Source organism: Populus alba, chromosome 9, assembly GCF_005239225.2.
Source record: "Populus alba chromosome 9, ASM523922v2, whole genome shotgun sequence".
Taxonomy (NCBI): Eukaryota; Viridiplantae; Streptophyta; class Magnoliopsida; order Malpighiales; family Salicaceae; genus Populus; species Populus alba.
This window is the reverse complement of record NC_133292.1, coordinates 10,684,859-10,712,658: the sequence shown is the minus strand read 5'-3', so window position 1 is coordinate 10,712,658 and position 27,800 is coordinate 10,684,859. Positions and strand designations below refer to the sequence as shown.

Genomic DNA, 27,800 nt, shown 5'->3' with positions numbered 1-27,800 from the left:
GTGGTAGCAGTTTCTTTTTAAAGTGTTTTTTACTTAGAAATATATCAAAATAATTTTTTTTTATTTTTTAAAAATTATTTTTGATATAAGTACATCGAAATAATATGAAAACACTAAAAATATATATTAATTTAAAACAAATAAAAATAAATTTTTTTATTTTTTTTTAAAAAATATTTTTAAAAGGTGGTGACAACCAGTCAATACAACGAGACTACCAAACTACTAACGCAGCTGCTAACAAGTCAACTTTGCAGGTGCCAGCTAGCCTTATTTAATGGGTTGGTCCTATGGAGTTTGCTTAATTGCAGAGAAGTCCTCGCAACTCTACTATAAAGTAGGTGATCATTTCTTGCTTATAGCATCCAGTTTTAAGACAAGAATAGAGAGAAAAACAACATTGAAATCTTGTATCTTTTTAGGTGTTTTTTCTTAAAGAAAGATGGAGAGAGATTGAGTCATTTATAATTTGCGCTCCTCCATGATGAAATATCCTTACCATCTTCCTTGTGGAAGTTCAACCATGTAAATCTTTGTGTTGCTTTTTGTGCATGCCCCTTTCTTTCCTTTGTCCCTTTCTTCTTTGTTTGTTACCTGTTTTCTTGTTGTGACTCCACATGATCCAATGTCAAGCTCCATAACACCAACCCAACACGCAGAAAAAAAAATGCATGTTGCCGTCTTTGCATTCCCTTTTGGTTCTCATCCTCTCTCTCTCATTGATCTAGTGCTCAAGTTAGCGAGGGTTGCCCAGGAAACGAGGTTTTCCTTTTTTAACACCGAAAAATCCAACAATTCGATCTTCTTAGCATCAAGAACCAACCTACCTGATAACATTAAAGCCTACAATATAGCGGATGGCGTGCCGCTGAATCATGTTTTCTCTGGAGATCCAATAGAAAGAGTCGAGCTATTCATAAAGGAGACGCCGGAGAATTTTCAGACGGCATTGGACATGGCAGTGGCGGAAACTGGCCAAAAAATAAGTTGCTTGCTAACAGACGCGTTCTTGTCCTTTGCTGGATCAATCGCTGAGAATTTGAGCATTCCTTGGATTCCTGTTTGGGCCCCCGTGCCTCATTCCTTCTCAGCACATATTTATACTGATATGATTCGCCAACGCTACGCCCATTCTCTGATTCATGATGGCAGCAATAGTGGCAGAGACGGCAACGATGTAGAGCTTGAAGAACAAACTTTGGAAGTTCCAGGATTATCTGAATTTCACTTTGCAGATCTGCCTGCTGAAGTGTTACCAAGAGATGCACAGGAAACACTCTTTTCTTGCATGTTAGGTCAAATTAGACACATGGTGCCAAAAGTAGATACTCTAGTTCTGAACTTTTACCAGGAGCTCTACTCTGAACCCCTCTTAAACGATCTCAAATCCAAGTTTTCGAACTTGCTTAATGTCGGCTTTATTAGCCTATCCATGCCACCACCACCGTTGCCACCTTCAACTGAAGATGCCACAGGTTGTCTATCATGGTTGGATAGTCAAAAGGCTAAGTCTGTGGCGTTTATCAGCTTTGGAACTGTAGTGAATATCCCTAATAGTGAGATAGAAGAGCTAGCAGAGGCTCTTGAAGTCTGTAGAATTCCATTCCTTTGGTCTCTTAGGGACAACATGAGGGATTGCTTGCCGAATGGGTTCCTAGACAGGAGTATCACGCATGGAAAGGTGGTTCCATGGGCACCTCAGATTCATGTATTGGGACATAGCTCAATTGGCGTGTTTATGACACATTGTGGAGCTAATTCTGTGTATGAGAGTATTGCAAATGGGGTTCCAATGATCTGTAGACCATTCTTTGCGGATCATAAGTTGACGGCAAGATTAGTAGGGGACGATTGGAGAGTTGGTGTGAGAATTGACGGGGGTGTTTTCACAAAGACTGGAGTTGCCAAGAGCTTGGACCTCATCTTGGAACGTGAACAAGGGAGAACAATTCGGAGCAGAGTCCAGGCCCTTAAAGAGCTTGTATTGAAGGCATCTGCACCTGGTGGCCGTGCTACACAAGATTTCAAGATTTTGGTGGAAAAGATCACATCGGTGTAACGCATCTTGTATGGTAAATTTGAAAACATTGTGGAAGGCATCTGAGAGTTTCAATAATGATGATCATATCATGAATATCCTTCCATGATGAAAGTGTTAAATGTAATTTGTAATGTTGAATGTCTTTTATTATTAGCTTTTATGGCTCTTGTTCTATTGGTCTTCTTTAGATTATGAAAGTCTAAGTGTTTCTAAACTTCATTAATTTAGTTCTTGTTATGTAATCTTTTCCTCTTCTGTATTTTGTAAGTGAAAAACCAGAACAAAAGAGTAATAAGATTATTTCTGGTATTGAGCTGTAACTCTACCATTTATCCTTTAAATCCTCTTTCTTCTCCGTTTCCACTTTTATTTCCAACATAAAGAACATTTGATCATTAGAATAAGTGGATTGAATTTTGAAATATCCAACCTGCCAACAATGAAAAAAGACAAAATTATTATCGGGAAATGATAAAATTTGTTCCGGATTTGTGTTTATTAGAGACCACATCAGCAGGGTCTCTTGCATCTGAAACCAACGCAACAAATAAAGAGCATGGCCAGCATCACGTTGTGTGGAGTTAGAGGTAAGTTGGTGCTGGCGTTCTTGTTGTTGAATGATAGAGAAAACTCGAGTAATTGTGGGGATGGGATCGAGCAACATGATTTGATCCCGTATGGGAGAATAAGAGTCGCTTAAACCCATCAGAAATTGGAAAACACAGTCACGTTAATAGCGTTCAGATATAGTCTTCATGGTGCCACAACTACAAGATGGTATGGGATCATAAATCAATGTTTCATCCCAAAGGGTTTTGAGCTTGCCATAGTAAACACTCACAGGATCAGTATCTTGTGAGAGGTTAGCTAAACTCTTTCGTAGCTGGTAAATACGTGGACCATTTTGATGAGCGAATCTGTCTTGTAGGTCAAGCCAAATGTCTTGAGCACTATCGACAAATGCTATACTAGACTTAATAGAATTGCTGATAGAATTCTGGAGCCATGAAACCACCATATCATTACATCGCTCAAACAAATAAAAAAGGGGATCTTCTTGATCAGTTGGCTGGCTGATAGCTCCTGTGATGAATGCTAATTTATTTGTTCTTGGCACGAAGAGCTCTTCGCATTGCACGAGACCAGGTTGCATAGTTGTCGCCAGTGAGTGAGTAAATCTGTGACCAGAATTGTTGCTGGATTGTCACTGGTATCTAACCGAAAAGGATTGCTGTGACTGTGAAGATTCAAATACTGATCAGTATTTGGTGTATGGTTGGTGTTTGGGTTATGTAGTGTGTTTGGGGAAGATTGATCTTCTAATGAAGTATCCATGAAGAAAGCTCTTTATAGCTCTGATATCATGTAACAGTTTGAAGGAGAAAATAAATGATTAAGAGAGCTTTTCACGAAGAGATTTAGCTGTATTATTCACATTCAGCTTAATGCATAATAGTCATGTACAGTATTGCTTATATACAATTTTACTTAACAAACTATTTTGTCTCTTCTGATAATTAATCAAAACAGAATTTACTCATAATTAATCAACACAGAATCCATTCGGTTGCAGCACGTTTATGCTACTGGTAGTCAGTTTGTTTGTTGCTTGGTTTGCGTTGCACGGCACACTGCATGGCATGTTGTTGGTGATGTTTGTTGCTGCTGTTAATCTGCTGGTGTGATGCTGGCCATGCTCTTTATTTGTTGCGTTGGTTTCAGATGCAGGAGACCCTGCTGATGTGGTCTCTACACTACATCCCATCCTCTTCCTTGGATCATCGACACAGGTGCAACAGACCATATGGTCTGCTGCCCCTCCCTTTTTACTACCATTATTTCTACTATCTCACATCCTGTTGCTTTGCCAAACGGAACACATGTTCCTGCTACACACATTGGCACCATCCAATTAACTCCATCTATTTTCCTCACACAAGTTTTGTGTGTTCCTTCTTTTAATTTTAATTTGATCTCTGTAAAAAGGCTTACGACTACTCTTACCTGTTCCATCATATTTCTCTCTAATCTCTGTGTTATTCAGGACCTTTTCTCTTGGACAACGATTGGGAAGGGTGAAGTGAGGAATGAACTCTATCATTTTGTCAACACCAACGTCCCCCTTTCTCTCCTGGCCAGCACATTATCTCATTTTTCTAAAGAATCTGTTGCAGCTTCTGTTTCACATCACCATACTACTGCCAATTTATGGCACTGTCGTCTAGGACATCCATCATCTCCTGTTATGTCTTTAATTCTAGATCCTGTAGTCAAGACCAACATTTCAAATAACAGTCAACAACCTTGTTATGTTTGTCCCTTAGCAAAATTTCATCGCTTGCCTTTTTCCTATAGCACGCAGCATGCTTCTCATCCTTTTAAAATTGTGCATTGTGATCTTTGGGGACCCTGCTCCATGTCTTCATACGATGGTTTCAAATACTTTCTCACCTTGGTCGATTGCTTCACTCGCAGCACATGGCTTTATCTCCTTCCTACTAAAGCTGACACGAAACATAACATAGAGTCTTTTGCCAACCTGGTTGAAAACCAATTCAATTACAAGATTAAAATTCTGCGTAATGATAATGGGGGGGAATTTCACATGAAAGAGTTCTTCCATACCAAAGGCATCATTCACCAAACTAGTTGTGTCGAAACTCCTCAACAAAATGGGATTGTAGAACGAAAACACCAGCACCTCCTTAATGTTGCCCGAGCTTTAAGATTTCAGGCCAATCTCCCTCTTCAATATTGGAGTGACTGTGTCTTGACTGCCATATACCTCATTAATCGCACACCTAGCCCTTTGCTTAAAAACAAAACACCATTTGAACTCCTATTCAACAAATCACCCTCCTATACACACTTAAGAGTTTTTGGTTCTCTTTGTTTTGCTTCCATTCTCTCCCGCCAGAGAACTAAATTTGATTCTCGTGGTCGCATTTCTATTTTTCTTGGCTATCCTTTTGGCATAAAAGGTTACAAATTGCTTGATCTCCAAACCAACACCACTTTTATATCTAGGGATGTCAGCTTCCATGAATCCACTTTTCCTTTTCAATCTTTACCTCACCTCTCCAATAATACATCTGACAGCACAACCTGTGTTTTTACTAAGCCTTTACCTGACACTTTAGATTTTCCTGTCATTCCTCCTCCACTTACACCAAATAATATACCTGTGTCGCTCCCCAACACAAACTCACCAGATATAAACGATTTTGTAATCTCCACCTCTGACCCCTCATCTACTTCTCCATCATGCACTCCTGCTATTTTGCCTGATGGCAACCCTCGCAGAACTACAAGGGTCCATCGAGCACCACAATATCTACATGACTTTCATTGCAATCAGTCCTCACTTACTATGCCTTCTCAATCATTGTCCAAGTCTGAGCCTCCTGCCACTGGTAATCTCTATTCCTTGGCCAACTTTATTTCTTATAAACAATGTTCTCCATCATTCACTGCATTTTCTAGTTCCATCTCCATTCATGTTGACCCTATCACATACAACCAAGCCATACAACATCCTGGCTGGTGCAGAGCTATGAGTGATGAATTATTAGCCTTGGAACAAAATCACACCTGGATTGTCACGGACCTACCTCCTAGAAAATCAGCCATTGATTGCAAGTATGTTTACAAATCTAAATTCCATGCTGATGGCACTATTGAGAGATTAAAAGCCAGACTCGTTGCCAAGGGTTTCACACAGAAGGCAGGTATTGATTACACAGAAACCTTTTCCCCTGTCGCCAAGCTTGTTACTATCAGGGTCTTACTCTCCATTGCAGCAATCAAAGGATGGTTTCTCTTACAATTTGACGTCAAAAACACATTTCTTCATGGTGACTTGAACGAAGAAATATACATGCGCAAACCGCCTGGTTATTCTGTAGGTCGGGCCACTCAAGTCTGCAAACTTCTCAAAAGTTTATATGGCCTCAAGCAAGCCTCACGCCAGTGGTATTCTAAATTCTCTCTTTCTCTCATTGCTTTTGGTTTTACACAATCCAAAGCTGATTACAGCCTATTTACTAAAGTGGATAACAATTCGTTTACTGCACTACTCATTTATGTTGATGATATCATTGTTACTGGAAACTGTTCGGTCTCTATCTCCTCCCTTAAAACCTTCCTGCATCAGCAGTTTAAAATCAAAGACCTTGGCTGCTTACGCTACTTCCTTGGCTTAGAAGTTGCTCGATCATCCAAAGGTATTCATTTATGTCAGAGGAAGTATGCCTTGGATATTTTGGCTGATTCAGGAACTTTAGCCATCAAACCCCTCAAGTTGCCTCTCGAACAGAACTTTAAACTTAACAAAACCTCTGGCACTCCTTTATCAGATCCCAGCTCGTATCGTCGTCTTATTGGATGCCTTTTATACCTCACTATCACTAGGCCTGACATTTGTTATCCTGTCCAAATCCTTAGCCAATATATGGATACACCTACCAACATCCATCTCGCCACAGCCCATCGTGTTCTTCGATACATTAAAACTGCACCTGGCCAAGGTATTTTCTTGCCTTCTTCCTCACAGTTTCAGCTTCAAGCCTTCTGTGACTCTGATTGGCTTCCTGCCCTGACACTAGAAGATCAGTCACGAGTTATTGCATATTTCTTGGCGACTCTCTCATTTCTTGGAAATCCAAGAAGCAATCTGTTGTCTCCCGCTCATCAGCTGAGGCAGAATACCGCTCTATGGCTTCCACTTGCTCAGAATTAACTTGGCTGCATTATCTTCTTCAGGATCTCTCTCTTTCACATCCCCAAGCTGCTCAACTTTACTGTGATAACCAAGCGGCTCTTCACATTACTGTCAATCCAGTCTTTTACGAACGGACAAAGCATATTGAACTAGACTGCCATCTTATTCGTGACAAGATACAAGCTGGTCTCATCACCACTGCTCATGTTGCTTCCCAACGACAACTAGCAGACATTTTTACCAAAGCTCTTCCTGCTTCAGTTCTACAACAACATCTTTCCAATATGGGAATAGTTAATCTCTATTCTCCATCTTGTGGGGGGATATTAGAGACCACATCAGCAGGGTCTCCTGCATCTGAAACCAACGCAACAAATAAAGAGCATGGCCAGCATCACACCAGCAGATTAACAGCAGCAACAAACATCACCAACAACATGCCATGCAGTGTGCCGTGCAACGCAAACCAAGCAACAAACAAACTGACTACCAGTAGCATAAACGTGCTGCAACCAAATGGATTTTGTCTTGATTAATTATGAGTAAATTCTGTTTTGATTAATTATCAGAAGAGACAAAATAGTTTGTTAAGTAAAATTGTATATAAGCAATACTGTACATGACTATTATGCATTAAGCTGAATGTGAATAATACAGCTAAATCTCTTCGTGAAAAGCTCTCTTAATCATTTATTTTCTCCTTCAAATTGTTACAGTGTTACGGTTAAAGAAGGTGTATATGGAAATTTCATAGGGACTCTGCGTGTATAGAAAGTGTGTACGGAAACTCTATAAATCATTTTGGAAAAAGCATTTTGAAATCAATGCCTTCAAAAGTATCCAAAGGCCAACATGACATTGGGTGTTATTCCAAAGTCGCGTGGGTGTTTGATGTTCTTACAGGAATTTTGAGGAGTTAGTTCAAGTACTCGATGAAACACTTGAATGCATTGATACTGATACCTACGAGCTTGATGGATCTACCATAGACCCAAAAGCCACATGTCGCCGTTGATCTATTGCCTTCTGCAGTAGAATTAATTCCATGCTACTGCATGAAGTAATTGTTGTATGAATTTCTAACAAATTCGTGTAAGAAGTGAGAAGCTACGAATTAATGAACAGTCAAATAACATCACAGTAGCTAGCTAAAAGAAAACCCACTCTAACTTTTCACTGCTCTACCCTCCCTTCTAGTGGACACTGCGTCATTGCTCAGGGAATGGTAGTTTTTTTTTCTTTATTATTAATATATATTTTCATCATCGAGTTTTATTTTTATTTTTATTTTTTTACTATTTGATGCTCACAAGTTATGTTTGCATGGATTTTTATGTTAGTTTTTTTTTTTTTTTTTGCATGTTCTTCAATGTGTAAAGTGTTTAAAAAATATTCTTGTATTAAATTAAAAATCAATATTATAAAATAAAATTTTAAGTTATATTTTAAATCAATACTCGAGAAGGATCAACTGATCTTACATTTATTACAAAGAGTGACATGTTCGCAAATCCAGTTGCATCAAACAAACACCAATTAATTACCTCTGCGGACGTGCATTTTTCCTTATTGTATGGAACTGATGATGTCTGGAACTGGTAAGGACATGGAACGTGGCAAGATGAGTTTTAATTAATAATCGTCTCGTAAATCTAGAGATTTACTCCAAATAAACTATGATATCTATGATAAATCATAAATATTTAATTAAACTATGTAGAGTTTCATCGAGTAAAGTATTTACTAGAGTAAGAGAAAATGTTAAATTGTATGTTAAAAAAACAATTAAATAAATTAAAAGTTGATAAAGAAAACATGTAACAAGTTAACACACGTGGAAGCCTGAAATGCTATGATCATTAACAAAAAAATCTAGATTGCGATAAGATACCGAAGCTTCTCTTCCACGAGATCCAACAACTTCATTATTTAATTAAATCTAAATATAATCACAATCATTCTCTAATCCATCACAAATCCTTAAAACATAAAAATACCTCATATAAAAAAAAATGAATTTATCACATGGTAACCACATTATTATTTAAGAAAGGTTGAGAGTATGATATTAATTATTTTTAAAAATATTTTTTATTAGAAAATATATTAATATATTTTTATTTTTTAAAAAATAATTTTGATATAGTACGTTAAAAATATAAAAATAATAAAAAATTTTAAATTAAAATAATATAGTCAAAGCCATGTATGTTTTTGCATTTTAAAAATATTTTTGAAAAAATTTGAATTTTTTTACTTTAATTGAATATATTTTTTTATATTTTTAGATCATTTTAATGTTCTGATGTCAAAAATAATTTTTTTAAAAATAAAAAAAATATTATTTTAATAAATTTTTAAATAAAAAAATATTTTAAAAAACAATAATAACTCCACTCTCAAACACCTATAACTAGTTAAAGGTGTGTTTGAAAGTGTGGCGTAGTAGTTATTTTTCAAAGTATTTTTTACTCAGAAATAAATTAAAATAAAGTTTTTTTTTATTTTTTAAAAATTATTTTTGATATTAGTACATTAAAATAATCTTAAAACACTAAAAAATATATTAATTTAAAGCAAATAAAAATAAAATTTTTTAATTTTTTTTTAAAAATATTTTTAAAAGGTGGTGCCAACCAGTCAATACAACGAGACTCCCAAACTACTAACGCAGCTGCTAACAAGTCAACTTTGCAGGTGCCAGCTAGCCTTATTTAATGGGTTGGTCCTATGAAGTTTGCTTAATTGCAGAGAAGTCCTCGCAACTCTACTATAAAGAAGGCGATCATTTCTTGCTTATAGCATCCAGTTTTAAGACAAGAATAGAGAGAAAAACAACATTGAAATCTTGTATCTTTTTAGGTGTTTTTTCTTAAAGAAAGATGGAGAGAGATTGAGTCATTTATAATTTGCGCTCCTCCATGATGAAATATCCTTACCATCTTCCTTGTGGAAGTTCAACCATGTAAATCTTTGTGTTGCTTTTTGTGCATGCCCCTTTCTTTCCATTGTCCCTTTCTTCCTTGTTTGTGACCTGTTTTCTTGTTGTGACTCCACATGATCCAATGTCAAGCTCCATAACACCAACCCAACACGCAGAAAACAAAATGCATGTTGCCGTCTTTGCATTCCCTTTTGGTTCTCATCCTCTCTCTCTCATTGATCTAGTGCTCAAGTTAGCGAGGGTTGCCCAGGAAACGAGGTTTTCCTTTTTTAACACCGAAAAATCCAACAATTCGATCTTCTTAGCATCAAGAACCAACCTACCTGATAACGTTAAAGCCTACAATGTAGCGGATGGCGTGCCGCTGAATCATGTTTTCTCTGGAGATCCAAAAGAAAGAGTCGAGCTATTCATAAAGGAGACGCCGGAGAATTTTCAGACGGCATTGGACATGGCAGTGGCGGAAACTGGCCAAAAAATAAGTTGCTTGCTAACAGACGCGTTCTTGTCCTTTGCTGGATCAATCGCTGAGAATTTGAGCATTCCTTGGATTCCTGTTTGGACCCCGGTGCCTCATTCCCTCTCCGCACATATTTATACTGATATGATTCGCCAACGCTACGCCCATTCTCTCATTCATGATGGCAGCAATAGTGGCAGAGACGGCAACGATGTAGAGCTTGAAGACCAAACTTTGGAAGTTCCAGGATTATCTGAATTTCACTTTGCAGATCTGCCTGCTGAAGTGTTACCAAGAGATGCACAAGAAACACTCTTTTCTTGCATGTTAGGTCAAATTAGACACATGGTGCCAAAAGTAGATACTCTAGTTCTGAACTTTTACCGGGAGCTCTACTCTGAACCCCTCTAAAACGATCTCAAATCCAAGTTTTCGAACTTGCTTAATGTCGGCTTTATCAGCCTATCCATGCCGCCGCCACCGTTGCCACCTTCAACTGAAGATGCCACGGGTTGTCTATCATGGTTGGATAGTCAAAAGGCCAAGTCAGTGGCGTTTATCGGCTTTGGAACTGTAGTGAATATCCCTAATAGTGAGATAGAAGAGCTAGCAGAGGCTCTTGAAGTCTGTAGAATTCCATTCCTTTGGTCTCTTAGGGACAACATGAGGGATTGCTTGCCGAATGGGTTCCTAGACAGGACTATCACGCATGGAAAGGTGGTTCCATGGGCACCTCAGATTCAAGTATTGGGACATAGCTCAATTGGCGTGCATATGACACATTGTGGAGCTAATTCTGTGTATGAGAGTATTGCAAATGGGGTTCCAATGATCTGTAGACCATTCTTTGCGGATAATAAGTTGAATGCAAGATTAATAGCGGACGAGTGGAGAGTTGGTGTGAGAATTGACGGGGGTGTTTTCACAAAGACTGGAGTTGCCAAGAGCTTGGACCTCATCTTGGAACGTGAACAAGGGAGAACAATTCGGAGCAGAGTCCAGGCCCTTAAAGAGCTTGTATTGAAGGCATCTGCACCTGGTGGCCGTGCTACACAAGATTTCAAGATTTTGGTGGAAAAGATCACATCGGTGTAACGCATCTTGTATGGTAAATTTGAAAACATTGTGGAAGGCACCTGAGAGTTTCAATAATGCATGATCATATCATGAATATCCTTCCATGATGAAAGTGTTGAATGTAATTTGTAATGGTCAATGTCTTTTATTATTAGCTTTTGTGGCTCTTGTTCTGTTGGTCTTCTTTAGATTATGGAAGTCTAAGTGTTTCTAAGCTTCATTAATTCAGCCCTTGTTGTGTAATCTTTTCCTCTTCTCTGTATTTTGTAAGTGAAAAAACAAAACAAAAAAAATAATAAAATCGCTTCTTGTATTTAGCTACAGCTCTACCATTTATCCTTCAAATTCTCTTTCTTATCTGTTTTGGCTATTGTTTCCAACAAAAAGAACATTTAATCATTAGAATCGTTGGGTTCAGTTTTGAAATATCCAATCAGCCAATAATGAAAAAATACAAAATTATTATTGGAAAATGACAACATTTGTTCCGGACTCGTGTTACTGTTAAAAAAGGTATGGAAATTTCATAGGAACTCTGCGTTTATAGAAAGTGTACACGTAAACTCTATAAATCATTTTGGAAAAAGCATTTTGAGATCAACGCCTTCAAAATCATCCAAAGGCCAACATGACATTGGTTGTTATTCCTCGGTGTAGCTATTTTTTTTTAACTAAGAATTAATTGTTGTATGATTAAGTAATCATGCTATTTAGATGGGAAAAAAAAAAACAAAAACAAAAACAAAAACTTGACCGGCTACAATCACCATTTAAACATCGAACATGAAAGATGAAACTTCCACTGCCCGTAACGAGCACCAATCCTCACCATCTGATATTTTATGCAGCAAATTAACTTACCAAATATATTTGTTTCAGCGTTTCTAGTAGCGGTCTCGGTTGTTTTCTCTTCTACCTTTTATTGGCGCCCAGTAACACAGCCACCAAACCCGAATTCAAAGTCATATCTTTCTCAGTCATTGAGATGCATATGCTGCCAGCCTATATGAATACGACTGCTAACTGGAAAGCCAAGTTCCACGTCCATAACCCTAGCACAAAATACAAACTTCTTTACTCGAGAATTGAAGGATCAACTTTATTACAAAGAGTGACATGTTCACAAGGTCACAGATCCAGTTGCATCAACAAAACACACCAAGAATGTTAATTATCTTATTGTTGATTCTCATGTAAGCGGGCTGGTGATGTATGGAGCTGGAAAGGGCAAAGAACATGGCAAGATGGGTTTTAATGACATTGAATGCCGGGGTGCATTATAAGCTGGCTGGTGTGATTCGGCCATGGGACTGGTTAATTAGGGTTTCCTGCGGTAATTAACATTGAGGTTGGGCTTTCAGGGAGTGGTGATCAATCTGGGAACTTGATTGGTGGAGTTAAGGAATGTGAAGGGTTTTGGGTTGGAAATACTTTTAGTGATGATATATGAATATAAATTTCATGTTGATATGCTTTATTAATTGATTAATTTGAAATATTATTTTTAGACTTCGAGAATTGGAAATGTTTTAATAGGAAAGATAGTGTGTTAACTTTTTTAGTATTTTTTTTTTTCAATTTTCAATCATGTCATATTTGATTTCTGAAAAATAATTTCTAACTTTATTTCTCTTTCTTTATCTGTTAAGAATTGTGTTCTCGTATTTTGTGCAAGTGAAGGAATGCACAATCAAGAACAACAATGCTAGGTATTGAAGAACATGAACTACGCATAAGATGTTTGATAAAATATCTCAGATATTATTTTATTAACTGCATGTCTTTAAATATATGAGAAAACTTAACAAATTTTTCTAGTTAACAGCCACTAACTATAGTGAACAATGTATTGCTACTAACTCAGCAATAATTTTAAAAAAACAAAGAATTTATTTTAATGAGATCAAAACAGAAATTAAAGGAAAAAAAAAACAGACAATACTTGATTAAATAATAATTAAACAAAATAAAAAACTAGAGTTAAAATGTAAATTTTCTAACACTATCACATATTTATAATTTAAAATATTTATTCTATGCATCAACAATTTCAACATGAATCACAAATCCAAATGGCCATGCTGACATGGGTGAGAATTATGACAGTGGTGGTGTCATTTACGGGTGATTTTCCCCTTCCATCAAACCTAGGGTAATTGAAATCAAAGTGATGGGCAAAGCACATCATCATTTCTTTAGCCAATCTTGGACGTCATTATAGGCTAAAGATAGAGGTAATTGCGAGGATAAAAGCTCCTCCACATGGTAGAAATTATATGGAGTTGGGTGCCTGAGAATGATTTGAGTTTGTTGTGGCTGTGGCCCATGACATCAATTCTCTTCTTAATTAATTTGTAGCCCCTAGGTTCCATGGTGCTGAACCTTTATAGAGGTGGTCATTGAGACTTGGGTCTTTACGTGATTATGCCTGTGCTCTTGGGAACCCAGAAATCACTGCCTGCCAAAGTTGATAGAAATCTGAAATCGCAACTTACATCCACCATGGCAATTAGCATGGCTGGTTAAGAGCAAATATCTCATCTTCTTCTTCATCAAGACGATAATTAATTGTTTTAAAAGAGAGTTATTTAACAAGTACTTAGCATGCCCAAGACCACCACTCGCAGAGTACTGTCATCTGTCTTCGTCGAGGTGGTGTCGTCACATCTTCATCAAACTATTAACAATCATGTTTTTAGTTCTTATCACCTCTATGCGTTTTTATCTGCATGTTTTGTTTCCATGGCTTTTGCCCTTTTCTCTGGCTCCTTCAAATCAAGTCAAAAGGAGTTCACGCTATTATTACCTCATGTTCTATCGGACAAGTACTGCCTACCTACAAAATCCGATGAGATACGGGGAGTCAAGCGATGGGATGGCGTCTTAACCATCTATCTATACAAGTATATACATGTAGAAATTAACCTCGTATCTAAACTGAAGTCAGGTTGAAATTAATTTAAATGGATTAGAAAATAATATAAGTTATATTTTTAAATTTTATATAATAATTTAAATTGTTTTACTTGAACTCAGTCTATCAAACCTTAATTTTAATGCAAATACAAATGTATTAAATTAATCATGAACTCACAACTGTCACGCTGTTTTAGTGGAAGTAGAAGTAGTGTTAAGGCATCTTATAATCACACTAATTTATGGCTTTATCTGCCCTTTCCATGTTAAAAGAGATTGGATCCAAAGGTTCTTGTCGTCAAATTTATGAGCACCCACATGACACGTAAGTGTTATTACAATTTAGAACATCAACTTACATTAGTGCCAAAAATCTGAAACATGAAGGTAGACAAGTTACAACAAGAAATTAAAGCACGTCGGGCTGGAGTTATTAAATAAGGTAAGATGGCAGTACATAATTTAGCTAATCCAAATCATATTTATTTGGCTCGGTCCCTAATCAAATCAAACCCCATCTCAGTTGGGTCGGTTGCTTGGAGTTCATAGTGGATGCCTTCAAGCACTCTCCTTAATCCATCCTTGGAAGTTGCATAAAGCATTTTTGCTCTGATTCTTGATGCTGTTGGAGCCCTGAAATTAATCCAAATTAGCTAGATTCGTTAGCAACCCAATAATTGTTAGTGTGAATAGAGAAAAGTATACATAGTGGGATGTTTCATATCATTACATATACTATGCTTCCAAAAAAACCAACCCTTTTGTCTACATGTGAGACTCAAGTCACCATTGACAACATACCTAAATATTTTAATTGTCGAAAAACATGTGGAGGAGACGTTGATCATCAACCCACTTGCTTCTAAAACTCTGAAAGCTCCCTACTGATTAATCAAAATCAAAATAATTGTCCCTCCTATAGCTAGTATTATTGCCAACATTGACTTGCCACATTTGTCTACATTCAAATTTGAGAATATTGATCCACGGTACTCATTGTTAATCATTTCTTAACATGGCGAGGCAACAAATCAGATCCAAGCCTCGTTCTTTTTTCTTAATAATTGGTATATATATGCTCATAGTTGAATTCTTTTCTGACATAAAATGGGGACCCATTGTTACCTATTTGTGTGCGAGGAGGAAGCAAGACTCTTAAAATACTCAGTAATTGGTTGTGTGTGTGATTGAAAAGGGGCAAAAAAGTGGCTCATGTCGATCCTATAGTGATGATAATTCATAAAGAAAGAGTCTACAAAAGGAGGGGACGGACCATGCAATGAAGAAGATCTTGCTCTTCCGGCAATTATCAACAGTGACAAAATCGAAATCAAAGACAGCATATCTGCAATCATCATCCGGTAATGAAGCAGCAAGATCATCATAGCTCTCACCAGGGCCACCAACCTTGTCCACGGTGACCAACCTTGACTTCTCATCAATCTTGAACACTATGTACCTATGAACTCTCTTCCATTTCATTTGATGGAATGAATTCTTGCACTCATCAGTCACCCACATGCCTGTTGTTGCCTGTCATTACCATATATGTATACAAAACAAAGACACGGATATATGTTAGGAACATTGACATCTTACGGTGAGGAATAGAAGGAGGAGGAGATGTTGCTATACCATCTTGAAAGCCATCGCCATTGCTGCTGAACTGGAGGAGAAGTGCGAGTATTGTTTTCTCTAGCAAGACTAATTGATGGTGGTATGGGTTTAAGCATGGGGGCATTGGTCTTTATATAAAGATGTTGCTATTGAATTGCCACTAGTGTTTGCAAATATTACAACTCTATCCATATACTAGATCTATATATATGTTCGATGACCAAATTACTCTATCCATATTTTTTTTAATGAGTAATTATTTTTAATTTAACCGTTTTTATTTCATTTTACTTAGACTATGGAATTAGAATTATATAAAAAAATGTGCTTTTAAAATCTTTTGAAAATGAGATTTAATCTTAGTTAACCTTATAAATTAATCTAAAAATATACATGAAGAAAATTCATTTCATTTGTTTATCCCACATTTTAACCGGGAGTTACTTGGATAATAATCCAAAACCTTCATTTAATAAAAAATTTTAAAAATAAAAAATTTATATTTGCTAATATATTTTGTAAAATAAAAATTATTGGATCCGCTTAAAAAAAACTCCAAGTATAAAATGAAAATTTTTCAAGGTCTTATTTATCAGATATACATAACAAAATATTTCTTAAATATTTTAAAATATTTTATTTATAGTTTTGTTCAAGACTTTTATTTACCTTAAACCAACTCTGCACTATATATTAGTTGAAATGATTTGGAATTGTAAAAAAAAAAAATCACTTATTTCTTTAAAAAACAAAAAACAAAAAATCTTACCCTACGTTTGTATTTTAGACAAGTTTTAGTTATTCTCTTAATATATTAGAGATAAGATAATATATTTTCATATAATACATGTTTTAAAATAATAAAGATTCATTCAAAAATTATTTAGATGCAGATTTATTTTATATTTTTATTTTTTTTCTCTTCAACAAAAAATGTTTTTATCCTTATTATCTTTGTTTGTTTGTTTTTTAATTTGAAACATTAACAAAACACTATCTTAATATAATATAAAACAGTTTTCTCTTTAAAAAAAAAAAAAAAATAGCATGAAATAGTTACAATTTAGTTCATGTCTTGCTACCGGTATTGTAATCAAGTCCCTTGTTTACCTTATATAAAAATAAGGATGATGCAACTAGAAATGTGAAAAGAGATTACTTATAGAACATTTATATATAGAAATCAGATTAATTCGAAAAGAGATTAATTACTTATATTTCATCAATGGAATAATCAAATAATTGCCTCGAGCAAAGTTGGTTTTACATCTCACGCTAATGCGAAAATTGAGAGGAGAACTTATTATGTATTCCGTCAAATGAGAGATCCAACGCTTGTTTTACGTGAAAATCGTTTATGGATCTCATCACTGTGAAGACATTTTATTTGGTAATTGAATAATTATTTTTTTCTTGATGTGCGGTGGAGGGCACAGCTACTGGACTGGCTTGGGACTGATTTTAAGAGAATTGTTTGGATTATTACATCAACTGGGATTAATTGTTATTATTATTATTTTAGAGTTGATGTAACCATTTGAAACGAGTTTGTCAATCAAGTTTGATCTTCTTCTTTCTTTATTCAACTGAAAATCCTATTAGAATCTGAATTTAGATTATGATCGGACTAGGCTGATTAAACATCTGTGGTGAAGGGATTATTTGGCAAAAGAATTGAAAATTTTGACCTTCGTTAGGCTTGCTGTAAAAGTGAAGTAGCATAGCTACAATTTGCATTGTTCACCAACTTGCTCAATTACATGACCGGTTACATAAACTAAGAAAGTACTTCTATTTCATTTTATTTTTGTTGAAATAGGGTCTTAAAGCCCAAAATTCATTAAAACGAGGATAAATAAACCATATCAGATCATAATATAACATCGAAAAAACCCACAAACATGTCATTAATTAATTAATAAAAAATCTCAGTTCAAAATTTTTTTCATCAAACTAAAATTAGCTAACCGGTTCGCTGGCGATTTAGCCTGCAAAAATACATGAGATATCGTTACTTCTACTATGCTTTACTGCATATGAACATAAGCTATGCAAACAATACGGTGGTCCCAATCTCGGATCACACACCCACATCCCCTTCTCCCTATCTTCGTGTTCCTCAAACTCTAGTCTTTGCGTGAAAGCAAAGGAGCGAAGAGGATGGAGGAAAAGAACCACAGAAAAGACTCTGAAAACTAAAGAGTAAAAGCTTTTTGGTGCGAATGAAAGCGTGAAACCATTGACCCTCGGAGGGTTTTCTAACTTGTCTGGTAATTAAATAATAATAGTTCCAAGTTATCATCGATCTACGTTGTAATTTAATCTAACAGGTATTTGTTTAAGATCCGATCAGAGAGAGGTTTATGGGCAAATTCTAACCCAAGAGTAGCATGAACATTGATTGAAAGTTTTTTTTTTTGGTGGTGAAAACTGTGTATGCAAGTTGAAGATTTCATCTCTCCAAGATTTTGAGTTTTTCCACAAGCTTGTCTAACAAAAGTATGGCAGATATGATCAACATTCCAACAAATCATCCCATCAAATAGTATAAGCGTATGCTTATCCAAGATTCCAGATAAAGATGGCTAGTTTGGTATTCGAGACAGTACAAACACTAAAATCTTCCAAAACCGCAAGCAAAAGAAGAAACGGACGTTCAAAGGGAGACATGCCCCTCATGGTGTGGCCCTCTTCTGTGGAAATTAGTAACTCTTCACATGTCCCATAACCAGTAGCCATGAGTTATTTGTTCATAGAATGTCTAGTCATTACTGCTTACAAATATGGGGAGGGCACGGTGTGGTTATGGAATGGTTACTAGCTGTTCCAGCCCCATGAATCCCTCGCTTAGTTCCTGGCTTCTTCTTAATGGAACTACTCAATTTGGCGGAGCACCTAAATCCTAGCACAGGGTTATGAATTCGGCGAATCTCGCAGCCACCCCTGAAAAAGATGATGGCCACGCCTGGTGAAATAGAAGATGGACGTGAGTGATTTGGAGGTGTTTAATGTGATTGGCAAGGCCATTTAAACATCAATGCCTGATGGAAAATATCGAGAAGATGGACGTGAGTGAATGATATAGATTGCTAAGGTAAAGGAGCTAATCTGATATCTCAATTAATTAACTTATAATTCTCACATCCAGAATAAACCTTTTGTCTATCTTTTATGCATCTGGCAGGAAAATCACTAATGGCTCATTTCTTGGATGTGATTGGACTAACAAAGAAAAAAAACTAGCAGTTTCTGTAGAGGCTTAAAGCCGATAACAGCTCTGCCTCCAGTCTTGCTAACAGTGGCAATGCCTCTTCCCATACAAATTCTGAACAGGGCAATCTGGCTTGTGCTATTGTTTACCCTCTGTCAAAGAGGGATCCGGGCAGACTCTCACCAGATTATTTACCTGGCCGGTGACATTATTTCACACAATCAGGATAGGGGGAGGGAAACGAATAGGCAAGATACAAGTCAGTGTGACATATATGAAAATGACATAAAGCAGTTTCAATCTTGACATTAAGCCCTTGTTTCCTTCCCAATCAGCAACCATAAAGTGCGCCGCAGTACACGATACCAATTCTATTGCATAACGTTAAAAAGCATAATGACAGCAATTCTAACATCCTACTCCAATATCCAGCCTATTCAAGTGACAATCATTAGAATTGGAAAACCAGTAGTAAATTCAACATGTGTTTCTATCAAGTCTGCTTTTCATTCATTCTCATCAGTGCAATGTGGTTTGTGTCACCAGCACAGAAGCTTTCTTTCATGAAGACATGTCAAGCACGTTTCACTTGTCATCACTTGGTGGCTTATCTTCATCCTTCTTTTGTCCGGACTGGTAGCAACGAATAAAAAGTCAGACACATGCATTGCAAATGTTTGACATAATGAACAGGCTAAATAAAAAGCATTGCTCAATTGAAATGCAGGTTATGTTGTCTGAATTTCATGAACACACCTCAGATTGGCCTTGGAAAGATGCTAGCAGCTCCTTCACTGAGGGATCGTTAGGGTCAACTCCTGGAAGCTGTTAAGAGGAATTAAATGTCAGAAAGAAAACAACATGCGCTGAATGTGATTCATCAAGGAGTTCTTTATAGGCAGGTTCAAAGAATACTTACTGATGCAAGGACAGATGACACAAAAGACTGATCCTCCAGTGCCTTGCTCATGTCTGACTGACTTGATGAATCTTTTGCGGTTTCCTGAATGGACATCTGAAGAGCTGCATGCAAGAGATATTCAGTGGATCAAAGCAGGTTCACCAATTAAATTTAAAAATCATGGCATCGGAACAAAGTTGACAAGTGTTTGAGCACTGGCACACAGCATGGCAAGGCTAAAGAAATGTTTAATGTCAATTTCCCTGTAACTAGGTCAAAAATGATGTGTTTACCTATAAATTCGGAGCCTGAAAAAGAAAAATCAATGAACAATCATAAAAAAAAAAAAAATCATAACTACACAAATACCAGGAGAAGTTCCAGAAGAAATGGAATAATTGCATATATTTTGGGTGCATTGAAACTTGCTAGTTGATTCAACATTGAATTGCATGCAAATCCCATAATTGTTGGTTTTTTAATAACACATTCTCCTTCCTGAATTCTCTTACCCGCAATACAAGTGAAAAAGAATCATGAAATACTGAAGTAATATAAAAATCAATGTCAATATATCATACAAGAATCAGTCGGAAATCAAATTTAGCTTTGAGCTCCCACCCAAGTGTTCATGTAGCAAATAATACATAGGAGCACTTTTGTATATATGAATTTAGAGAAGCCATAAGCAGAGAGAAATTTGACGCATCAGCAGGCCTTTTAAATGGAACAGAACCTACCCATAGCCAAATCTTGATCATCATTAGTTGCCTCTCCCATTTCAGAATCACGGACAGAGGGATCGGATACAGGGTTTTCCATTGACAGTGCAATAGCCTGCTGAAGCAATGCATTCACTTCATCCTATCACCACAACAGTTAATTGTCAAAGCTAAATCGAGAAACCAGAGAGATGCACCCAAACAGAAAGCATAGAGCAAGCTTTGTCCAACAGGAGTGCTGACACACAAATACAAAAGGTATGCGTCAAAATGAAACCAACCATTGGATCAGCAGCACTGTTAGTTGCTTCAGCAGCCTTGTCAACCATTGTTGTATCCTGTGATTTGGATGATGGTTCTTCTCCTTTTTCTTGTCTAGCAGCTTCATCGGCAGCCCTTTTTGCAGCAGCTTCTTGCCTAGCTCTCTCCTCTTCCATAGAAACTCTAAGGGCAAGAGCAAGCTCTGGATCTAAATTAGGATCTACGCCAAAATCAAAGTCACCACCACCAGCTGCAGCTGCTGCAGCCGCTGCAGCAAAGCCACTTCCTCCTTCCCCGTCTCCAGTGAATACAGGTGTGCTGCCAACGTAGGAACAAAAAAATCATATCACTCGAACTACATTGTAAATGAAGTAAAATATTATTGATCGGTCCAATATCTTGCGTATCATTATGAGATGAGAAATATCTGATCTAATCATATACAATTCAGTTGCTTATTATCACAAGTAAACAAATTGTGAGCAGCTCTTCAATTATATGTGAATTACTTCAGTTCTCCATATCAAATCCACAGTTATAACACATAACATGTCTATTGTAACAGATCACCGTTTCAAATCAGTATATTCTGAACCATTCTGGTAAGGAAACAATAATAAATTTGCACACTTATAACTGTAGCCTCAACTAGTAAAGAAAGGAAGCTAGAGTATCATACTTCATCAGAGCATCAGAAATAGCAGTTCCACCAGGCGGAATGTGAACTATATGGCTACTGTCATTGCTATTGACAGCAGCGAAGAGAGCCTCCAACTTCTCCGGCTTCCCATCCTCTTCTTCGCCAAAATCAACAATATCTAGAGATACATTGTTCTTCTTTAATTTCTTCCCTATGGTCTCCAACATTTTCTTGTCATATTTGATAGGACTAGAAAAACATTTAGCAAATAAGAAAACTTAGATCATAAACATAAAAGAACAAGCTAATCGCAGCAAACCAACTAACAAGCTTACCTTCCGGCAAAAACTATTATTCTTTGCTGCTGATTTTTGTTTTGACGATGCTTAAGAGCTAGTTGTGCAACCTGAATTCCTGCTGATAGATTCATCTCACCACCCACTTCAAGACCTAGATAAAAATGAAATTGAACAGAGAGACTTTAATATCAAATAATTGGTGAAAAATGCAAGAGAATGCTTGTGAATTCAACTGAAAAATTATCACCACCAACATTCTTTAGAGTTGGTTTAAGGTGTTTTTCATATTTAGAAAGAAGCTTTGCTATTCTTTGTCTCCTATACACAGTTCTAATCGGTGCAATCTATCACGTTAGCTATAAAATTCTAAACTTTTACCATCACAATAAAAATAAATCAGAATTAGATCATCTCCAATAACCATAAAAGACTCATAATTATCAAAACACGTTTACAAAGTAGTGATCTTTTCCATTCACAGTGCATAAAAATTTCGAACTCGATAATACCCAGTAAACATAAAAAGTCTAAATTATCAAAACAAAGTAAAACCCACCAATAATTCAATCTAAGAAACAAATCTAAATCCACAATAATTTCAAATAAAAATTGAAGGATAATGGGGCATGGTATAAAATAAACGCACCGTGCATACAAGACAAAATCTTGCCCAGATCACTAGTAAGAGTAGTCAAAACCCGAACTTGTTTGCCGGCCATTGTTAATATCCCGACTGTATTCTCTGGATTCGACTTCAATTACCCAAAAAATCCCAGAGAAATCAAAACCAGATTTATCAAACAAAAAAACAAATGAAACCCAAAAAGAAAATCGTTAAATTACTTGGGTTTTAGCGCCGCATAAGAGATTAACAGCATCAGCTTGAGCTTGAAAGCGAGAAGGAGAGTAATCGCCGTTTCGCATCCATTCTGAGTTGTCGATGCATATCATAGTCGCCTAAACATCGTCAAAACCAAACAAAAAAAAAAAAAAGCAAAATTATTTGTCATGTTGAACATGATAATTGTTAGATTAACAACAAATGACTACTTTTTTAGGGTTTCAACCAGTTTATTACCTCGAGAACCATGGTTTTTGTTACTCTCTGTGCTGTGCTTGCGCGAGAAGAAAAATCGGAAGAAAAAGCTCTTTTTTATTTTCGTTTGTTTTCTTGCTCACAAGAACTTTAAAATAAATTTGATGTTTTTCCACTTTATTCTCCCTGAAGCCTTTGTCTAAGAGAAGACGGGATGCAGAGTAGGCCCAAAGGCCTAAAGTTGCATTTGATCGGTCGAAATTCAAACTATTCGTTAGGCTAAAAGGCCCATTCATAAGGGCCCGATAGACTAGAGAAGGCATATCTAGCTACTAGTTTGGGCACATTAAAAAGTTATTAACCCGACCGTAGGCTGATGCAGGAATCAGCCCCCGGTCTAGTGTTTTTTTTTTTAATAATTTATAATTAACTTGGTTTTACATGGTTAATCAAGTTAAAATTTTGATTTAATTTTTATTAAAAAAATAAAAAAATATATTGTTTTAATTTTAAAAAAATAAAATTAAATAGCCCAAGTTAATTCGTTACAGAGTTGTGTCATACCAGATTTTAATAATTTGATACAAAACCCTTTTTTTTATTGAATCCACATTGTTGGAAAAAAAAACTCGAAATTCTAATTTTAATTGAGAAGAAGACTAAAGTAACATTTTGTTAGGTGAAATTTAATTGAATTCATGCCCGGAGGACTACCAACATTTCTAGCGGGATCATAGTAGACAATTTGAACTTTGTCAGGATTTGTCCAGAGCTAGATTTTAGTCAATACGCTGTTAGGTGGGATCGACGAGACATGTTTTGTACCTACCTCTTTTTGCTTAGAGTCTAGAATAACTTGTGTACGAGGAGGACAAATCATGGTGGATTTATGAAAACTCCCACCATTTATCCTGGAAATTCTTACCTGTTCTTCACGCCCCTTTCTCGTAACTTGCTCTATGTGCCCTAGAAGCTAAGGCAGGAAGAAACCCCAGATCTCTTTTCTGAATTAAAGGAGCCATGGAAATATGTTGCTTAAGGCCTTTGTGAGTCTGACCATACGGAGAGCATAATTCTGCATGTATAAGATTAGCGAAGACATGGAACAGCGTTTCCCATTATGAACAAGGAATAAGGAGCAAACAGACCTGAAGAACGTTCCTTTTTTCTTACAACGCTATCACCAGGCATTGGGTGCCCTGTGTTTCTCAGAACAAACATAAGAATAGATAGAAGCATCAGACAAATGCATGGTACAAGTCCACGGTTGAAAACCATGGCTACCGATTGCCTTCAGGACCACTAGAGCCATGCACAGTCTAAAAGCATCAGAGAGAGCACTTATCATGAGCTTACACCCCAGTTCGAATGAAACATGCCACCATAACATGCTTTATGAAACCACATTAAGACCAGGTCATAGGGCATATTAACATCTTTGCACTTTGACTTGCCTGGAAAATCCAGCTCTTTATTAAACAAAGTTCATAGCAAATGGAAGTTATGCACAATCTGCCAGGTGGCAGTTATCAAATCATACAGACAACAAATGACACACCAAAAATCATGAAAGATTAGACAAGGATATTTTGTTATACAACAGGAGCAATGGGAGCAATAGGCGGCCTATGATTTCTACTAATAGGCAGCTGACTGTAAACCTCATGGACCTCTGTTCTGTAAACCTCTCCTCTATCCCTATCTATGGCATAGCATACATAAACAGTCTCGATCAAATTGTCCAGCACATGAACAAAGAAACCCAGCACAATAATCAGGAGTGCCCATGCGAGAACTGCTACAACGTATGAATAAACCCCCATACTGCTTGCACCTTTCAGGATAGCGCAGACCTGTTTACAAATTCAGAATTACAAAAAAAAAAAAAAAAAAACAATTGCATTAGACCATTAGATCAAATCATCTTGATATAAAAGGTCAGCCTTTTCTTTCAGCAGCAAAACAAAAGATAACTTCAACATGCAAGCACATGGTAAATTACTGGTATGGACATACATGCAGAACCTACTCATGGTAAATCACCATCAACTAGGAACTCTGGAATACAACAGGAGCAAAAGGTTAGAATAACTACTCACCACAATTGCATATATTGCTGAGAGTACGAATGTAATTCCAGCCAGCAAACGAGTGGAGACGGTTTCGACAAAAACAGCTGATAGCAGATTACGTTTTAATAGTTCATATGTCATCCTTGCAGAAGTGCAGTAGGCTTCACCGGTTATAGCCACGAAGTTGATTGTGAACTTGTTAAGAAAATCTACTGCTGAAAGTAATGCTTTGACACAACACCGCAAGACAAGGTTCACCATCCCAGGAACATCCTCTTGTCTTGCACTATCGACAATGGCACGCACAAAGCGAACAACACAAATAAGCAGTCCAGATAAACATACAGTGCCTGACGAGGGACCAAAGGCATGTCTGCAAAATTTTAAACACAAAGGTCAAAACAATAATCATGTCATGATGATGATTATAAATCTCTAACAAACTTTCATCTTGAGCATGTTAGGAAATGTGCCCTGAGATACTAGTATTGAGGACAATAAGAGGATATTGCAAACAATTATAAATTTATAGAGATTAATTGGAATGCGAAATCTTTATCTAGTTGGAGGTACAGAATTCCGGCCAACAAAAGAAAATCTTCAAGCTGTCCTATACTCCTATTAGCTAGGTGCAGGATCAACAATCAAGACATTCAAGTCATCGAAATCATTGACAACCACCACTAACAGGTGCCTGGCTCAATAAGGACTCCTAAGAGGACTCCTTGAAATGAGAATCATTCCAAAAAATTATAACCTATTGGCATATCCCAGAGTCCAAAAATTCAAAATGAGAATAAAGAGAACCGTTTGTAATATAAACCACATTCCAAAAACACATGCAATGTTCACGTAATAAGTGTAACAAAAGAATAAGTAGCAACAGATCACCTCAAAGAACTTCTTATACTTCTTCTAGGTTTTGCATCCTCCTTCGTGAAGTACCACTGTGCAACAGTTCCACTTATAACATAAACCTGAGCTTCAACCATAATAGTCAAAGACCACAACATTGTAAGAATTGCCAATGTGTAGTATGCTGGCACCCAACTATCCTGCTTCCAAACACACTTATATTCTCCATTTGATTCCTTAGGCACAATTTTCCCATTCAATCTCGCAAACACTAAAAATACCACTATTGGCGCATAATAAACCACTAATCCAAGCGTTAACAACGGGATCACCACAAACAAACCCAAATTCTTAGACAAAGCATCAGAGGCAACCCCAATTATCTTCACTGTTAATTCAATTCTATGCCAATTAGCTACAAAAATCCACACAATGATCCCAATAATCAAGAACACGAAAACCAAGACCAAAATCCTATAAACTAAAGGGAATGCATCACTGCAAGAAGAGCTAACAGTACAAGCAACAAACCAGTACACGTTAAAGAAGATAGGTATGACAACAAAAAAAGGAAGTGACACATAAACAATCTGCTTAGTGTAATGTTTAAGCGAAAGAAGCAAAAGAAAACAAATGGGCACACTCAAAATCAAAGTAACTACGAGGGTCCATATCAAAGACTTCAAAAAAACTGAACCTGATGAACTCAAAGCATAAAAATCAAATCTTGACTCGTAAAAACCATTAAAGGTCGAATTTCTTACACAAGAATTAGAATTCAAATCATATTTATAAGAAGATAGATTGGAGTAATTAGAATTTTTGTGAAAAACAGAGAAGATACCGAACCCAAAAGTACAAAGAACAACAAAAACAAAAAAGATTACAAAAGGAAGGTCTTTAAAAGGTCTAGGACCATAATTGTAGGAGATCTGGAGGTACTGGGTCGGGTCAGATTCAGGTTCGTCAGGTTGGTTTGGCTCTTCAATTGAAGGAGGTTTCAAGAGCAGAGGTTGTGATTGTGAAGAGGAATCATAAAGTGAGGCCGGTTTGTTGGCTTCTTCACTGCTACCCATTAGAGAGAGGAGGAGTGGTGGTGTTAGTGGACGGTGGTTAAGGTGGTGGTAGCGATAGGCAAGAGAGCATACTTCTTTTTGGGTTTGTTTGTCGTTGACTGTCTGTATGCATTGTGTGGGGGACTGGTGGATATGGTCTGTACAGTCTGGAATCTGGATGGTGACTTTTAGGTGGTGATGGCATTTGCAATGGCAAAATCAATATGACAGAGCCAAATTATTATAGTGTTTTAAATAATATAATTTTTTTTCATATGATATTTCAATATAAAAATGCATTTTAATAACTCATTTTATATTTTATATAGAAGGAGGAAAAAAAAAGGAAGTTTAAAGATAAAAAAATAGTTAAAATCTTCCCTCTATTTTATGCATTTCTTGAAAAATATACATGAACAACTCTTTATTTTAACAAAAAAAGATTTTAACATTCTATATGGTTATCCCTTTAAAGATTTAAAATCAATAAATAAAGAGTTATTTTAATACCATGCAGTTTCTTCATCGGAGATTCCTAAGTGATTAAACTATGGTGACCAGATAGTTATTTTTTACTGTCCATTTCTGGCAACTATTATGTGTCAACTGTCAGGAGGTAAGTGATTAAGCTATTTAAGATGAGAGCTTTCATCCTATAACAATTTTGGCTACTATGCTGTGTCTAGTAATACTGCTCACATTACACCAGTACCGCATAATGTCTTGTTTTTGTGTGGAAATCACATATATTATGCTTGGGATTTGCTTTCATGGTAGATGGGTTTGTTGTTCTTGCTACTTTTCTGCTTCGAATCCAAAGAAGCATTACTGGAAAGAATTTTGCAAGAAAAATAGATGATAAAAATTTGTCATGGGCGATAACACGGGGGGGGGGGGGGGGGACAGAGTCTTCGATGGGCAAATGCGGGTACCAAAATAGCCCTAAATGCTAAAACAGAAGAAGAAAGTTGTC

General features: G+C 36.5%; 6 protein-coding genes across 6 annotated transcripts; 3 read left to right on the top strand and 3 right to left on the bottom strand.

Annotated features, from left to right (window-relative positions):
- The first annotated feature begins 369 nt into the window (after positions 1–369).
- LOC118058806 (anthocyanidin 3-O-glucosyltransferase 7) lies at positions 370–2,382 on the top strand. The gene has a single exon (XM_035071559.2). It carries the CDS (start codon positions 626–628, stop codon positions 2,057–2,059), a length of 1,434 nt encoding a protein of 477 aa, XP_034927450.1. The 5' UTR covers positions 370–625; the 3' UTR covers positions 2,060–2,382.
- Positions 2,383–9,574: 7,192 nt separating this feature from the next.
- Positions 9,575–11,414, top strand: LOC118058805 (anthocyanidin 3-O-glucosyltransferase 7-like). The gene has a single exon (XM_073411562.1). The coding sequence runs from the start codon at positions 10,634–10,636 to the stop codon at positions 11,258–11,260; it is 627 nt and encodes a 208-aa protein (XP_073267663.1). The 5' UTR covers positions 9,575–10,633; the 3' UTR covers positions 11,261–11,414.
- LOC140955966 (flavonol 3-O-glucosyltransferase F3GT2-like) lies at positions 9,869–10,576 on the top strand. The gene has a single exon (XM_073411462.1). It carries the CDS (start codon positions 9,869–9,871, stop codon positions 10,574–10,576), a length of 708 nt encoding a protein of 235 aa, XP_073267563.1.
- A 3,020-nt stretch (positions 11,415–14,434) lies between the features above and the next one.
- On the bottom strand, positions 14,435–15,925 carry LOC118058804 (actin-depolymerizing factor 5). The gene is made up of 3 exons (XM_035071558.2): positions 15,794–15,925; positions 15,432–15,691; positions 14,435–14,791 (listed from the first exon to the last, which is right to left on the bottom strand). The coding sequence occupies exons 1-3, from the start codon at positions 15,812–15,814 to the stop codon at positions 14,641–14,643; spliced, it is 432 nt and encodes a 143-aa protein (XP_034927449.1). The 5' UTR covers positions 15,815–15,925; the 3' UTR covers positions 14,435–14,640.
- A 3,327-nt stretch (positions 15,926–19,252) lies between these two features.
- LOC118058803 (26S proteasome non-ATPase regulatory subunit 4 homolog) lies at positions 19,253–23,020 on the bottom strand. The gene is made up of 10 exons (XM_035071557.2): positions 22,888–23,020; positions 22,653–22,766; positions 22,456–22,561; positions 21,846–21,960; positions 21,550–21,759; positions 20,891–21,188; positions 20,628–20,751; positions 19,906–20,009; positions 19,743–19,811; positions 19,253–19,619 (listed from the first exon to the last, which is right to left on the bottom strand). Exons 1-10 carry the CDS (start codon positions 22,897–22,899, stop codon positions 19,572–19,574), a joined length of 1,200 nt encoding a protein of 399 aa, XP_034927448.1. The 5' UTR covers positions 22,900–23,020; the 3' UTR covers positions 19,253–19,571.
- A 1,275-nt stretch (positions 23,021–24,295) lies between these two features.
- LOC118058802 (uncharacterized) lies at positions 24,296–27,039 on the bottom strand. The gene is made up of 3 exons (XM_035071556.2): positions 25,809–27,039; positions 24,945–25,290; positions 24,296–24,698 (listed from the first exon to the last, which is right to left on the bottom strand). Exons 1-3 carry the CDS (start codon positions 26,846–26,848, stop codon positions 24,438–24,440), a joined length of 1,647 nt encoding a protein of 548 aa, XP_034927447.1. The 5' UTR covers positions 26,849–27,039; the 3' UTR covers positions 24,296–24,437.
- Between the last annotated feature and the right edge of the window lie 761 nt (positions 27,040–27,800).